The 16391-nt window shown below is 41.7% G+C and overlaps 1 protein-coding gene across 4 annotated transcripts in view; it reads right to left on the bottom strand.

The window, feature by feature from the left end:
* tpte (transmembrane phosphatase with tensin homology) overlaps positions 1-16391 on the bottom strand; it is an 89032-nt gene that overhangs the window by 60808 nt on the left and 11833 nt on the right. For all 4 annotated transcript variants that reach the window (XM_073043963.1, XM_073043964.1, XM_073043961.1 and 1 more), the window contains 2 exons: positions 12679-12767; positions 4044-4121 (listed from right to left, as the gene is read on the bottom strand). In XM_073043963.1, coding sequence (XP_072900064.1) covers positions 4044-4121; positions 12679-12722 — 122 coding nt within the window. In that variant the 5' untranslated portion in view covers positions 12723-12767. The remainder of the gene's footprint in view (positions 1-4043; positions 4122-12678; positions 12768-16391) is intronic.

Below are 16391 nucleotides of genomic sequence, written 5' to 3' on the forward strand. Positions count from 1 at the left end.
TATAAAGCCAACCCATTTAAAAATCTGCTTAAAGGTCATTATTTCCCAATACAAAGCCAAAACAGGGTAAATTTACAGCTTCTAAAATCTTTACCCTCCTCATCAGGTTCCCATCACAAAGCACATCTTTCCCTACAATCCCTCCCCCTTCACTTTCTGTAGGGAATCACTCTCTACGCAACTTCCTCGTCCACTCGTCTATCCCCACTGAGTTCCCTCACGTCACCTATGCCTGTAGTAAGTATGTCAAGTGCAACACCTTCCCACACACCTTCTCCCTCACCACCATTCAGGGCCCCCCAAACAGTTCTTCCAGGTGAGGGAACATTTTACCTGCAAGACTGTCAGGGTCATCTACTGCATCCAGTACTACCGGTGCTGCCTTCAACATCAGTGAGACCGGGCACTGATTGGCAGTTAGCTTTTTTGAGCACCATTACTCTCTGCCACAATGGCTACCCATTCAGAGACGCCCGTCAATGGCCTCTTCTATTGCCATGAGGCCAAACTTTGGTTGAAGGAGCAAGAGCTCATATTCCATCAGAGTAGCCTAATAGCATGAACATCGAATACTCTTATAACTTCTAGTAATGTCTACTCCTTCTCTTCATCCCATTCCTCTGTTTACCATGGCCCCTTGCCCATAACCTGCCTTTGATTCCCCCACTCCCTTCTCCAGTGGCCTCCAATTAGATCCCCCTTCAGCCCTCTACCAATTCCACCCATCCCTTCCCAACTTCTTACTTCACACCCCTCCCCTTCACCTGATCTCACCCATCCCCTGCCAGCTTGTACTCTTACTCCTCCCCCCCTTCTGCCCCCTTCCTTTCCCATCCTGAAGGGACTTTGCCCGAAACATCAATGGCTCATTCCCTTCAGATGCTGCTTGAATTGAGCTCCTCCAACACTTTGTGTCGGCTGTTCTTTAATAACTTAGAATACTGGTCCTGCAATTATGTGGTTTTTAGCAACTCAAGCAAGATTCACTGTGCAGACTCTTGTGAAAAACCAAGTACTGTTACACCAGGGAGAAAAATCAACCCAACAGTCAGTACAAAGTTGAGAAAGTATCACCAAATTGGGTATATTCCTGTACCAGTCTGGTGGGCCAAGGAACAGTTGAAATGGAAAAGAGCATTTTGGGTAACTGTACACCACAAATTATATTGTTAGCTCAAAGAACACAAGTGACTAGCCACCAGTAGACAGCTTCTCCTGGTAGCTTGTCACTAAGATGCTTCTGCTTGCTAGCCGTGAGGTTTGTGATGGTCCTCCGGCAAACGGCAGTGAGCAAACCAGCATACTCCCAGTTTCCATGGATGTGACTGCAATGTAGAAGGCAGTAATGAACTAGAGATCAAATGCCCACACATCAACTTCCCTTGGAAGCAGAGACCCAAGACAATTACCACTGGTATTCAGCAGTGGGGTGGGGGGGGGGAATCCATACAGTTTTGTATCAAATCAATCAGCATGGCTGTTGTCTTCAAAGCTCATCTCCTGCTTGCTGCTGTCAGCAGTGTTTCTGATAGGAAGGCAGCTTTTGTTAATTCAAGTGGAGTCATTGGCCTGGATTGTAAGAAGGCAGTCAGGATGTTTTCAATTCTGTCATGATTTTAGTTCATTTATATCACCCAAGTGTGATTATGAACTTAAAATGAATATTCTTACAGTACTGTGCAAGTCTCAGGCATATATATACAGTAGATGGGTGTCCAAGACAGTACTGTATTTGTCATCGTGGAGCAAGTTTATAAATTTGGTGGGAACAAAGGATGTTGGGAATGGCAGGGGTGGAGTGCCACAGGAGGGGTGAGGGACAGGTGGCAGAGAAGGAGTGCCAGGGGTAGGGGTTGGCATAGGTGCCAGCTGTGAGACACCAAGCAAGGCTTTGGAATCAAATGACAATTGTTTTATTGATTATTACAGAATGTCTGTCTGGTGCCTCCTGCTCCCTCCCCTCTCCCCAGCCATGATTACGCTCTCCCTGCCCCCTTCGCACTCAGTCAACAAAAGAGACCCATATCAGAATCAGGTTACTCACACGTCATGAAACGTGTTTTCTTATGGCAGCAACACATAAAATTACCACAGTACTGTGCAAAAGTCTCAGGCTCAAATTATATAGCCAGGGTGCCCAAGACTTTTGCACAGCATTGTATATCTGAGCTTTGCTTTGGAATTCCTCGGTCAGAAACCCATCTGACAGTAGCAAGCAGAAGACAACCCAAAGCTGCAGCCACAGGGCTTGCAGTGGGCTGGTCTGGATACAATCCAAATGGCGATATGGAGCAACAATATCCAGGTCTGGGTCAGATACGCTGAAGGACTAAACAGATGCTACTGAAACAACAAAACACGTCCGCCAGAACCACCTGTCGACGTGCGTCCAGAACCGTAGCAGCAATCTGCTCATTTTACACTTAGCATCAATCCCTCACAAGGAGATGTGGTCTCTGCTGTCCACCTACCAAAAGCCCACATCTTTGTTCTGTGCACGTCAACTGGAATTCAGAAAACTTTAAGTGGGCGATGGGTTAAGAATCCAAAGGCTTATACATAAAAGTAAGGGTACGCATACATTCGGAAGTGCTGACGTTTGTGTCCCCGACAGAATAAAACGATCCCCGTGGCCACATTTCGGAGCGAGTGGGGTAGTTGCCTCTAGTGCTCTGCTCAATGTTCGATCTCCAGTGAACAGCATTAAACCAAACACACAGTAAATGTAGCAGCCACATAATTATGCTACAACAGTGAACACACCCCCAAAATATTAAATAGTTGTCAAAATATTTGTGTTCCAAGGTTGTAAAAGGCAAAATGAACATCTCGTTTTGTAAAATTATAATTAATTGTCCATATGTGGTTTAGTTTGGATGAGATTAATGCCAAGTAATTGTCTTATGATAGTAAATTGCAACAAAAACAACCTGAAACTTTAAATAACTAAACCAGACAATCTGATGGTTTTGATTAAGTTCTTTAATAGGTCAATTGGCTCTGATTTTCAGCAATTTCCAATACTAAAACTTTCTAGACTTTACAAGATATTGGTCAGACTACATTTGTGAGCAGCATTGACTCCTATAATCAAAAGACAGATGTGCTGTTGTTGGATAGAGACCAGAAAAAGGTTTATGGGAATGATCCTGGAAATGAAAGGGTTAATATATGAGGAGTGTGGCGGCTCTGGGCCTGTACTCATTGGAGTTTTGAAAAATGGGGTGGTGGTGGTGGTGAGTGGGTGGGGGGAAGGTTTGAGGAAGAAATCTCACAAATATTGAATGGCCTGGATAGAGTGGACACAGAGGATTTTTCCATTTGTGGGAGAGTCCAAGACAAGAGACGATAACCTCAGAATAAAAGAACATACAAACCTTTAGAACAAAGATGAGGAAGAATTTCCTTAGCAAGAGGTTGGAGGATCAATGGTATTCATTACTATGGAGGCCAAGTCATTGTGTATATTTAAAGCAGAGGTTGATAGGTTCTTGATTAGTCAGGGCATCAAGGGTTACAAGGAGAAGACAGGAGAATAGGGTTGAGGGGGGATAATAAATCAAATGACAGAGCAGATTCAATGTGTTATAGTCTTATAAACTTGCGTTGAACAGCAAGATGGTTGGAACAGTGCTATTAAATTTACTTACGGCTGTGTCATGCTACCAAATCATAATCCACCACAATTTAGACAGGAAACTATAAAGATATCAAAATCATTTCCAAATCAATGCCTCAACATGCATGTTTAATTTATCAATAATGCACTCAATAGCAAATACTAAACTAAATTCATTATGTGCTCTTCTCACCAAAATTCTCAGTCATCCATTGCTTTCTTCTGTTGATTTCTACCCATTATGTATAAAATTGGGAAAACTGTACTTGCTTTACATCAAGAACTTGAGGACATCTGGACTTCCTTTATTAAACTGAAGTCTCATCATTGGAGCATTAAAAAATTTACAATAATCAACGACCCTCTGAGGAAAAGAACTACCACAAGGACCACGTTTCATTGCAGATTAATAAGCCACACTTACTTGTACCAGGTGTCTGGTCCAACACATTCCATTTTCCCATCATCTATTTGCACTTTGGTTTCCATGTCATCACTGAAACTACAAAAGAATAATTAGAAATTTAAAAAAAACATCATCACTCCATTCTATACTGTAATTAATACTTTAAAATTAAAAGCTACAGCACTCAAAATATGATCAGGATAATATTTGTGTTCAAGAAACTGAGAATTTCTTTGGACAATCTGGACTGAAGGTTTAAACTTTCAAACAGAAATTTTAAAAAACCATGTTGCCTTTGATTACAATGGATTTTTACAATTTTGCTTGACATGAATATCAAGATCGGCTTGCAAACATTTAATACTTAAACATTTAATAAACTACATTTAAAACATTAGGTAATACTGAAGGACTGAGATAATCAATTTTTCATTACTAAAACCTAACAAGTCTATTCATTGTTGAATGCTAGAATTTTATAGTGGTAACTAACTGGAAATCATGATACCTGCAAGGTGAACACTTTCAGTACATTAAAGCCAATCCATATCAAATGAGGGGAAGAACAATACAACTGAGATCAATTTCTTTATCACAACACAACAAAGGACTTGAATTACAATCTCACCTTTTAAGTTTCTTGGTCGCAACAGAGTGCTTTAATCACTCAAGTCAAGTCATCAAATTAAGCTAGACCAGGTGTACAATAAACAGTAAGGGGTTGGACTTAGTTTGGGGAAAAACACTAATCAGGTGGCTTTTGTTGTGCATAAAAACTGGGCAGCTTGGCCAGTGCTGAACAACAGCAGAGGTTAAAATAACTGCTTGTATTTGGCCAAGTGATAGATAGTCTCCTCAACAAGCAAAAACTTCCCAAAATCAATTCAAGCGTTCCATCAGGTGAGAAAGTGCAACTAAGACAGACTTTTGTATGAGCAGTCCCATGACCAACAAAAGACTGAGATTAAATAGATTCAAGCATAACTCACAAAGATTTCATGATGCTGGTTTCATAGCAAGTTCATCCACAGGCCTCTTTTTAGTCTCTATAGAATCACAGAGCACGGCAACAGGCCATTTGGCCCATCAGGCCCATGTGGGCAAGGTGCCTATGCTAACCCATCTGCCTGTTTTTGGCACATAACCCTCTAATTCTTTCCCTATCCATGTTCAAGTGTATTTTAAACTGCTGTTGATGCACCTCCTTCATTCCATATACTGACCAATCTGTGTAAGAAGGTTGCCCCTCAGGTCCCTATTAAGTCTCTCCCCTCTCACCTTAAACCTACGCCCTCTAGTGCTCAATTGCCCAACTCCAGAAAAGAAAGATTGTGTGCATTCACTTCATCTATGCCCCTTGTAATTTTATATACTTCCGTAAGATCACCTATCATTCTTTTACGCTCTAATGAATAGTGTAGCCTGCTCAATCTCTTAACTAGGGGTTCCCAATCTTTTTGATGCCATGGACCAATACCAATAAGTAAGGGGTCAGTGGACCACAGGTTGAGAACTCCTGCTCTAAACTTACAATTCGAGCAACACCCTGCAAACCTGCTCCATTTCCCACTTAATGCCATCGTTCCTAGAGTAAGCTGATCAAAATTGCTTAATATTCCAAACACAACCCTACCAACACCTTGTACAATGGCAACATAACACCCCAACTTCTGTACTCAAGGGGACTGATGAAGGCCAGTGTGCCAAAAACCACCTTCACCAACAAGAGAAAGCCTGCAGATGCTGGAAATCCGAGCGACACACACAAAATGCTGGAGGAACTCAGCAGGCCAGGCAGCATCTATGGAAAAAAAAAGTACAGTCGACATTTGGGGCCGAAACCCTTCGGCAGAACTGGAGGTAAAAAAGCTGAGGAGGAGATTTGAAAGGTGGGGGGGAGGGGAGAGAGAAACACCAGGCGACAGGTGAAACATGGAGGGGGAGGGATGAAACAGAGCTCAGAAGTTAATTGGTGATAGAGACAGAAAGCCATGGCAGTAGAGGGTTCCAGAGGGAGGTGATGGGCGGGCAAGGAGATGACATGAGAGAGGGTCGAGATGGGAGATGGGAAATGGTGAAGGGGGGGTGGATGGAGGCATTACTAGAAGTTTGAGAGATTGATGTTCATGCCATCAGGTTGGAAGCTACCCAAACAAAATATAAGGCGTTGTTCCTCCAACCTGAGTGTGACCTCATCACGAAAGTAGAGGAGGCCATGGACTGACATATCGGAATGGGAATGGGAAGTGGAATTAAAATGGGTGGCCACTGGGAGATCCCACTTGTTCTGGCGGACGGAGTGTAGTTGCTCGGCATCCTCTACATAGCACCATCCAGAGACAGAGAAGCAGTTTCAGTGACAGGTTGCTATCAATGCAATGCTCCTCAGACAGGATGAAGAGGTCAATACTCCCCAATGCCATTAGGCTTTACAATTCAACCGCCAGGAGTAAGATATGTTAAAGTGCCGGGGTTGATTGTATTTAATGTATTTAAGTAAACTACTTAAGAACTTTTTAAAAGCTATTATTAATGCTTTTTGAGAGAGTGATTTAGATGCATATCATATTTTTACTGAGTTAAGTATTGTATGTAATTAGTTTTGCTACAACAAGTGTATGGGACATTGGAAAAAATGTTGAATTTCCCCATGGGGATGAATAAAGTATCTATCTATCTATCTATCTATCAAAGCAGTCTCCCAATCTGCTTCGGGTCTCACTGATGTACAAGGGGCCACACTGGGAGCACCGAACACAGTAAATGACCCCAACGGACTCACAGATGAAGTGTCACCTCATCTGGAAGGACTGCTTAGGGCCCTGGATGGTAGTGAGGGGGGAGGCGTAGGGGCAGGTGAAGCACTTGTTCTGTTTGCGAGGAAGTGCCAGGAGGGAGATCTGTGGGGAGGGACGAAAGAACAGGGAGTCGCGTATGGAGAAATCCCTGCGGAAAGCAGAAAGTGGGGAGGGGGGAAGAGGGAAAGGTGTGTTTGGTGGTGGGCTCCAGTTGGAGGAGGCGCAAGTTTCGAAGAATTATGTGCTGGACATGGAGGCTGGTGGGGTGGTAGGTAAGGACAAGAGGAACCCTATCTCTGGTAGGGCAGCGGAAGGACGGTGTAAGTTCAATGAAATGGAAGAGATGCGGTTGAGAGCAGCATTGGTGGTGGAGGAAGGGAAGCCCCTTTCTTTGAAAAAGGAGGACATCTCCTTCATTCTAGAATGAAAAGCCTCAACCCGAGAGCAGATGCCGTGGAGATGAAGGAATTGAGAGAAGGGGATGGCACTTTTACAAGTAGCAGGGTGGGACTAGGTATAGTCCAGGTAGCCTCCTTCACTGACCTGTTTGGGTCTGGGCATCATGTACTTGTACTCCAGGGTACCTTATTTCCAGGACATACCACAGGCTCTGCCATTCATTATGAAAGGTCTACCCTAATTTGTCTATCCATGTGCAACATTTAATTGAGTTCAACTTCATTTGCTATTCCTCAGCCCACTGACCCAAGATGATCAAGATTGCTCTGCAATTCTCGATAGTGATTTTCACTATCCACAACAGTCTAATTTAGTGTCAGCTACGAACTTATTAACCGTGCCTTTACTTCTTCACCCATCCCTATAAGAGTCAACTTCTCCTTTCTTGCCAAAATGAACAAAGATCAAAAGTTCAAAGTTTATTCGTTATCCAATTAAATGTCACTGCGTATAGCCCTGAGATTGATTTTCACAGTAAGTACAAGAAATGCAAAAAAAACAATGAAAGACTGCACCCAACAGTATGGAAGATAACCAATATGCAAAAAAACTGCACAAAAACAAAAATAAGATATACAAATAAATAAATAACAAAATGAATAATGAGAACATGAGATGAAGAGCCCTTGAAAGTAAGTCTATAAGTTATGAGAACAGTTGGAGGATTACAAATACCTGGGGATACGAATGGACATTAAACCGGACTGGTCAAAGAACACTGAGGCTGTCTACAAGAAGGGTCAGAGCCGTCTCTACTTCCTGAGGAGACTGAGGTCTTTTAACATCTGCTGGACGATGCTGAGGATGTTCTACGAGGCTATGGTGGCCAGTGCTATCATGTTTGCTGTTGTGTGCTGGGGCAGCAGGCTGAGGGTAGCAGACACCAACAGAATCAACAAACTCATTCGTAAGGCCAGTGATGTTGTGGGGGTGGAACTGGACTCTCTGACGGTGGTGTCCGAAAAGAGGATGCTGTCCAAGTTGCATGCCATCTTGGACAATGACTCCCATCCACTCCATAATGTACTGGTTAGGCACAGGAGTACATTCAGCCAGAGACTCATTCCATCGAGATGCAACACTGAGCGTCATAGGAAGTCATTCTTGCCTGTGGCCATCAAACTTTACAACTCCTCCCTTGGAGTGTCAGACACCCTGAGCCAATAGGCTGGTCCTGGACTTATTTCCACTTGGCATGATTAACTTATTATTATTTAATTATTTATGGTTTTATATTGCTATATTTCTTCACTATTCTTGGTTGGTGCGACTGTAATGAAACCCAATTTCCCTTGGGATCAATAAAGTATGTCTGTCTGTCTGTTCAGTGATGGGATGAGTGAAGTTATCTCCACTGGTTCAAAAGCCTGAGGGTTCATTAGTAATAACTGTACCTGAACCTAGTGGCTCCTTTATCTCAGTCCTAATGGCAACAGCGAGAAGAGAGCATGGCCTGGATGACAAGGGTCCTTACTGCTTTCCTGCAACAGCATTCCTTGCAAATATGTGCACTAGGGAGAGGGCTTTATCTCTGATGAACTGGGTGATGTCCAGTACATTTTGTAGGATTTTCCATTCAAAGGCTTTGGTGTTTCCCTACCACACCTTGACGTGGTCAGTCAATAAACTCCCCACCACACATCTATAGAATTTAGTCAGAGTTTTAGATGACATGCTGAATTTCCACAAACTTCTAAGAAAGTAGAGGCACTGCCGTGTTTTCTTCACAAGGGCATTCATGTGCTGGACCCAGGAGAGATCCTCTGAAATGATAACAAAGAACTTAAAGTTATCGACCCTCTCCACCTCTGATTCCCTGATAAGGACTGGCTCATGGAACTTTGATTTCTTCCTCCTGAAATTAATAATCAGTTCCTTGATCTTGCTGACATCGGATGAGAGGTTGTTATCGTGGCACCACTCAGCCAGATTTTCAATCTCCCTCCTACATGCTGTTAAAGAACCACAGCACTCCAAGCACTTCACTCGTCGTCACAACGTGTTGGAACTCCGCTATCTCACCCTACTTTACCGACCAGACATTATTGGGGATGCATAAATTAGCAACCAGAGTGCCCAACAGTTTCCCTTGACTCATGGCACAGACCAAGTTCATGCAATTTAACAATTCGTAAGTCAATTGGTAATTGGTAAGATCTATGGAAAACAGGCTGCACAACCATACATTGCTGGCCAGAACCAAACAGTGAAACAGAGCCAATCAGTGAACCTGCTGACCCACAGGATTCCTCAAGGCGTTCAAAGCGACCTCCGTTTCATATGTGATGTCAAGAACCATCTTTGGGGATTATGAGACCTTGTGATTGATCAATCAAGTTACTGGAATAGTATAAAGGTCGTCAACATCCAATAGGCATTTCCAATTTGAGTTAATTTTTCAATTTTAATTTAGCCCCATTGCTGATGGATAAATATGTACAACACGATCTCTATGAGTCTGAAGGCAGTGATGCCCGATTCTAATCCTGTTCAGAAATGAGGTATAGTAAGTGCATCAATACAATGTTACATACCTGGAGTATGGTCTTATTCCATTCCCATCTGCCTTATTTGTAATACTGTACTGTCTAATGAAGCCAAGAAATCATCACGATTGCAGGAACACTTCCGTAAAAGATACCCTGGAAAGGCTACTTATGATATTACTCAGTTCCAGAAGATGAAAGAATCATTTGAAAAGTGTTTCAGACTCGAGTCATTTGCCAAGAAAGCCAAAAATGACCTTGATAGTGGTCTCATTGCTTTTTATAACATTTCCAAAATGATAGCAAAGTGTGGAAAATCTCATACAATTGGTTAAATATTGATAATGCCTGCTGTATCAGAAGTGTTTACCACTGTTCTCAAAATGGATACCAGAATTTTAAAATCAATTCCTCTGAGTAATAACTGTAGCTCGTCATATTGACAAAATGACTGAAGACATTGAGCATCGACTATGCAAAGCGTTACCGAAAAAAATGGGATACAACTGTTTGAGTCGACTGTGTGAGACAACAAAGCATTGCTAATGACAGACACACAGTTTATCAAAAATGAAAATGTTTGTGAAGAGATACTCTTCAGTAAAAAGTTAAAAACAGACATCAGCAGAGAATCAATCTACAGCAAACACAAAATGTATATTATTCCAATTAGGAACTGTTTTCTTGTGGAGCACCATATATGACATGCTGGCTTTGTGGCAAGTATGAAAACAGAAATTCCAGGTCTGTTTGCAATTCATCGCCAACATCTCAACATCGTCAACATCTCACAGCCAAAAACTTGAGATAGAGACTTTTTTCAAGCATGACACTTGTAACATCTGCTATCAACACAGTTAAAGCTCATCCATTAAACAGCAGAATATTTTGCCAGATATGCCAAGATAACAATGAAGAGTTTGAACTCTTACTTCTTCACACTGAAGAGCATTGGTTGTCAAAGGCGGCTGCTTAAAACATTTCTTTGATCTTTTTGACACTGTGGTTGAATTCTTGCTGAAAGTCAACTACAGCTTGGGAAACAAGACTGAAATTCTACGTGAAGATATGGCATACCTAGCTGATCTGTATGACTAAATGAACTTCCTAAATATGAAACTGCAGAGTGAGAATTTCAATTTAATCCAGGCAAAAAGGTACAGTGTCCACTTATCAGAAAACTGGAAATATCTTAGCAAAACATTGGGAGAAAAATGTTCTCAGTATCCCTGCATGGAATGTATGGCATCCTGTCACAGACAGTGATTTGCATGAGTTCTGCTTATACCAGCAGTCACTAAAGAAGGATTTTCAAAATCGATTCAAGGATTTCAATGACCTTGAAATTCTGGAATGGGTAATTAACAAATTTCTTCGCATGGTGCAAGAACAGGAAGAGAGGTTGCAAGAAGAGATTATTGAAATTCAGAATGATGAAGCAAAAAATGCTTTTCAAAAATGTCAGCTTTTGTGGTACGTGGCTGCACTGTCCTATGAAGTTTCCTGGTCTTTGAAGAAGAGCCAAACTGCTCTTCATTGCATTTCCATTCTCCTACCTCATTGAAAGAGGCTTTAGTGCAGTGAACCACATACTCAAAAAACAGAAACCACTTGGACATTGTTACATGCGGGGATTTAAGGCTTTTACTGTCACAACTTGAACCAGATATTTCAACTCTTGCTAAAAACCATCAAATCAAGGATCACATTGAAAAAGCTGGCCTCCTGTCCCATGATCCTTTCCCTTCTCCAGCTCTGTATCCCTTTAGCCAATCACCTTTCCAGCTCTCAGCTTCACCCCACCCCCTCTGGTCTTCTCCTATCATTTCGCATTTCCCCCTCCTTCTTTCAAATCTCTTACTATCTTTCCTGATGAAGGGTCTCAACCCGAAACGTCAACAGCGCTTCTCCCTATAGATGCTGCCTGGCCTGCTGTGTTCTACCAGCATTTTGTGTGTGTTTCTTGAATTTCCAGCATCTGCAGATTTCCTCATGTTAGCATATAGAAGACATGCTTTTACACTATGGGGGCACTGTAAAGTATATTGTGCCTAAGAGGGGCATTGATGTATGAAGGTGCTTTAGGGAGGCGTTGGGCTAAAAACAGGATTGGAAAACACTGTTTTAAGGTATCACTTCCCTTCCACTCTACAGCATTTTTAAGTCACAGTAATACTGTTTGGTACAATACCTTTTGGAAATATTATTGAGGCAGGTTATATTAGGCAGGAAATATTATTGAGGCCTTTAAGAGGGATTTGGATAAATACATGTCAAAAATATTGAGGTAAAGTTGGGCTAAATTCTCTGGTGGAGATGGTGTGGGCACGATGATCAAAATATTCTCCCCCAGTGCTGTAACTATACTATATAATGACATTTCATTCTCATGAAAAAAAATCTATTAAGTGTTTTCTAATGTCTCGCAATATAAAAGGCAGCCAATTTGTGGTTCTATGCTGGCTCTTGGGGAAATCCTACGTCCCATTACACAACATATTTTCATAAATTGAAATTAGACACTTTCCTTATGGAATTGTTTGAAAAGCTCCCAGAGAAACTAAATAAGGCCATTTTTTTTTTTTGCAAAGTGGACATAGCTAACCTTCAAAATGAATGAGCAAACCTGTGGAAGAGTTGGATCATCAGTGTATGGATTGATTTATGCACAAAATATTAAGTAGAAACCCATAACTCAATGAAAGACAAGATAATGCCACATTATTGTGCTTAAAACCAACACCCTGCTGAAGATTCCATTTTAGTCTGATGTTCACTTCGACACATTTACTGTAGTCAGTAGCTGGAGTGTGATCATTTGTCATGCTGAGGACAGGCTAGATACTTTAGGGAGGAAACAGAGTTAGACAATAGTACGTCCTGTGTACAAATAGTAAAGAATGCCCTCACCCATCTTCAACCTCAAATCCCAGGTTGTATTGGACGGCTGGCATGTTGGAGGCACTGGTACCCAGCTCTTTATTTTCACAACTGGCAACCTGAGCAGAATAGCAAAAGCGGTTAGAAGATGTGTGTAGATTGACAGAAAAGGATGGAAATTCAAAACAGAAGAGTTTAACATTGGATTTTGACATTATTTTCCCCATTGTCCATCATTCAGTAAGCACATATTTGGTTATGAGTCTAATTCCAGCATTTTAATTTTACATATGCTTTTTTTTTAAAAATGATGTCTGTATCAACAGAGAATCATAACTATTCTTTCACAATTAAACTTGCATTTAATCAAGATTATCTCAATTAAATCCACCCTTATTTCAGCATCAGGTTATTATCAATGATATGCACTCCCTGGCCACTTTATTACGTACCCCTGTACCTAATAAAATGGCCACCGAATGCATGCTCTTGGTCTTCTGCTGTTGTGGCCTGTCCACTTCAAGGTTCGACGTGTTGTGCATTCAGAGATGCACTTCTGTGCACCACTGTTGGAATGCATGGTTATTTGAGTTACTGATGCATTCCTGTCATCTTGAACCATTCTCTCTTACTTCTCTCATTTTCACCCACCCACAGAACTACCGTTCACTGGAGTTTTTGTTTTTTTGCACCATTTTCCATCAGCTCTGGAGACTTGTACATAAAAAGCTCAGGAGATCAGCAATTTATAAGACGCTCAGACCACCCTGTCTGGCACCAACAATCATCCCCGGTCAAAGTCAGCTAGATCGCATTTCTTCCCCATTCAAATGTCTACTCTGAACTACAAATGAACCTCTTGGCCACGTCTGCATGCTTTTATACATACGATACTGCCACGTGATTGGCTGATTTGCATGAACACTGTGTACCTAATATAGTGGTCACTGATGTATGTTGAGAAGTTTGTTGTTTGTGGCAGCAATAAGTGAAAGAAAAAATAGCAACAAATTGTAACAAAAACAGAAAGCCAGCTCACGTGTAGACATAACGCTCTACTTGGAAATGCTGCACCTGAACCTGACTGAAAGGTTGGTCTGTTTTTCTCATACTTAAATGGACTACATCATTGGAATCATGAGAAATGAGAAAACTACAACAGGAACAGCTCATTATACTTGTGCTTCAAAACTATCAAGTGTGAAAAGTGCATTCATTCTTACTGGTAGTTCACAATAAAAGTTATTTATTATTGTACAGATGCATTTATTCACAGAGTATCTATACACCTGCAATAAGGAATTTCAAATAAACAGTAAATAGGAAAAACACATACAGAAGAGATTCCCCAGATGCTGGAAGCCTGGAGTAAGACACAAGGTGCTGAAGGATCTCAGGTCAGGCAGCATCTATGGAGAGGAATGAAGAGTCGACATTTCAGGATTGATGAAGGGTCCTGGTTTGAAACGACGACTCTTTATTCCTCTCCATAGATGCTGCCTGTACTGCTGAGTTCCTCCAGCGCTTCTTATGTAAAGACGACAGAAGTTGTTGAATTCACTAGAGGTGATCTATAACTTGTTCGATCAAAAGGCCGCCTGCTGTTCCTCAGATTTACACTAGGCCTTCTGGGAGAAGCAGAAAGGCGATTCTTAATAGTGTGTCCTCTGCATTGAGGAAATTAAATGGAGAGTTAATGGCAGCTCTCCGGCATTCAGACTGCAGAGTGACCCTGAAGTTTCAATAACCTCAGTTGTCCATCCAACTCTGACCAATTTCTCTGTGGTCTCCAGTACTGTGATAATGAAGCCCAATGTAAACGCTATTAGTCGGGGCATATTGCAGACTTCTAGATTCAATACCTTTCAATAATTTCATGCCGTTTCTGTATATATAGAAGAAATGGCCACTTCCATTACAGGCTGTGAATCAGTTCCCCCCACCCCATCTCTCTCTCATCACTAGCACTGCCTGATCCTTGGGCATTTCCTACAGCCCAAATCCATTTCTTTATTATTGCCCCATTAACTGATTAAATGGTCTTCCACTCTGCCCCTGACCAGAGATATTTCTTTGGCCTTATCCATCCCTCGCCAACTTAAACTACCCTGTTTTCTTACTTCCCCATTTCTAACAAAGTGTATGTCATCTAAAACAAAACATCTCTTTCCACAGCTGTTGAAGCAAGATGTTTCCAGCATTTTGTGTTTTCATTTTAATTTAAACTGAAGCAATGTTTCAAGTCATAATGAGGCCTGGAAGCAAGTGATCTGTCGAGGGGCTGATAGATGTTCTCCTGATTAAGATTTGTACTGCATGGCAGATTGGCACTGGACAAGGATGCCAACAAGAGATGACAGAGGTATAGAACAGAGCAAAGTGGCGCATGAGCAGGAAAGCAAGATGTGGGGGAGAAAAGTGACCATGTGGTGATAACAGCTGCAGTGCTTGGTTCCAGATATATTCATTTCATCACATACACATTGAAATATACAGTGAAATGAGACATTTGCATTTCCCAATACACTCAAGAATGTATTGGGGGCAGCCTGCAAGTGTCACCTCAGGCTCTGGTGCCAACCTAGCAAACCCACAGTGCTCATCAGAACAACACAGAACACAAAAACAATAAAACAATCCCCTGTCCACACACAGTCCTCCAACTCCAGGACAGGCCTCTGGTTCTCCAGACCTTTTGGGTACCACTTCTGAACATCCAATCTTGGATCAACCCTCCTAGTGGGAAAGTGGTAAGGGATCACTAAACATGTCAAATCAGGGCAGGCAGTTTGTATTCACACTCAGTAGTTACTGTCAATAAAGTATGACCTGCAAGTCAGTTCAAAAATCACTATTAATACTAAATTTTCAGCAAGTCTACCTTACCACTGGAGTGGTGGAAGTGGATTCAATTGCAATACCTAAGAGATTTGCAAAAGTACATGGGATGGGAGATGCCAGAGAGTAGTGGTGGATAACTGTTTGTCAGGTTGGACGCTGGTGACTAGTGCTGTGCCTCAGGGATCTGTACTGGGTCCAATGCTGTTTGTCATATACATTAATGATCTGGATGATGGGGTGGTAAATTGGATTAGTAAGTATGCAGATGATACTAAGATAGGCAGTGTTGCAGATAATGAAGTAGGTTTTCAAAGCTTGCAGAGAGATTTAGGCCAGTTAGAAGAGTGGGCTGAAAGATGGCAGATGGAGTTTAATGCTGATAAGTGTGAGGTGCGACATTTTGGTAGGAATAATCAAAATAGGACATACATGGTAAATGGTAGGGCATTGAGGAATGCAGTAGAACAGAATGATCTAGGAATAATGGTGCATAGTTCCCTGAAGGTGGAATCTCATGTGGATAGGGTGGTGAAGAAAGCTTTTGGTATGCTAGCCTTTATAAATCAGAGCATTGAGTATAGGAGTTGGGATGTAATGTTAAAATTGTACAAGGCACTGGTGAGGCCAAATTTGGAGTATTGTGTACAGTTCTGGTCACCAAATTATAGGAAAGATGTCAACAAAATAGAGAGAATACAGAGGAGATTTACTAGAATGTTACCTGGGTTTCAGCACCTAAGTTACAGAGAAAGGCTGAACAAGTTAGGTCTTTATTCTTTGGAGTGTAGAAGGCTGAGGGGGGACTTGATAGAGATATTTAAAATTATGAGGGGATAGATAGAGTTGATGTGGATAAGCTTTTTCCATTGAGAGTAGGGGAGATTCAAACAAGAGGACATGAG

This window comes from Hemitrygon akajei, chromosome 4 (genome assembly GCF_048418815.1).
Source record: "Hemitrygon akajei chromosome 4, sHemAka1.3, whole genome shotgun sequence".
Classification (NCBI taxonomy): Eukaryota; Metazoa; Chordata; class Chondrichthyes; order Myliobatiformes; family Dasyatidae; genus Hemitrygon; species Hemitrygon akajei.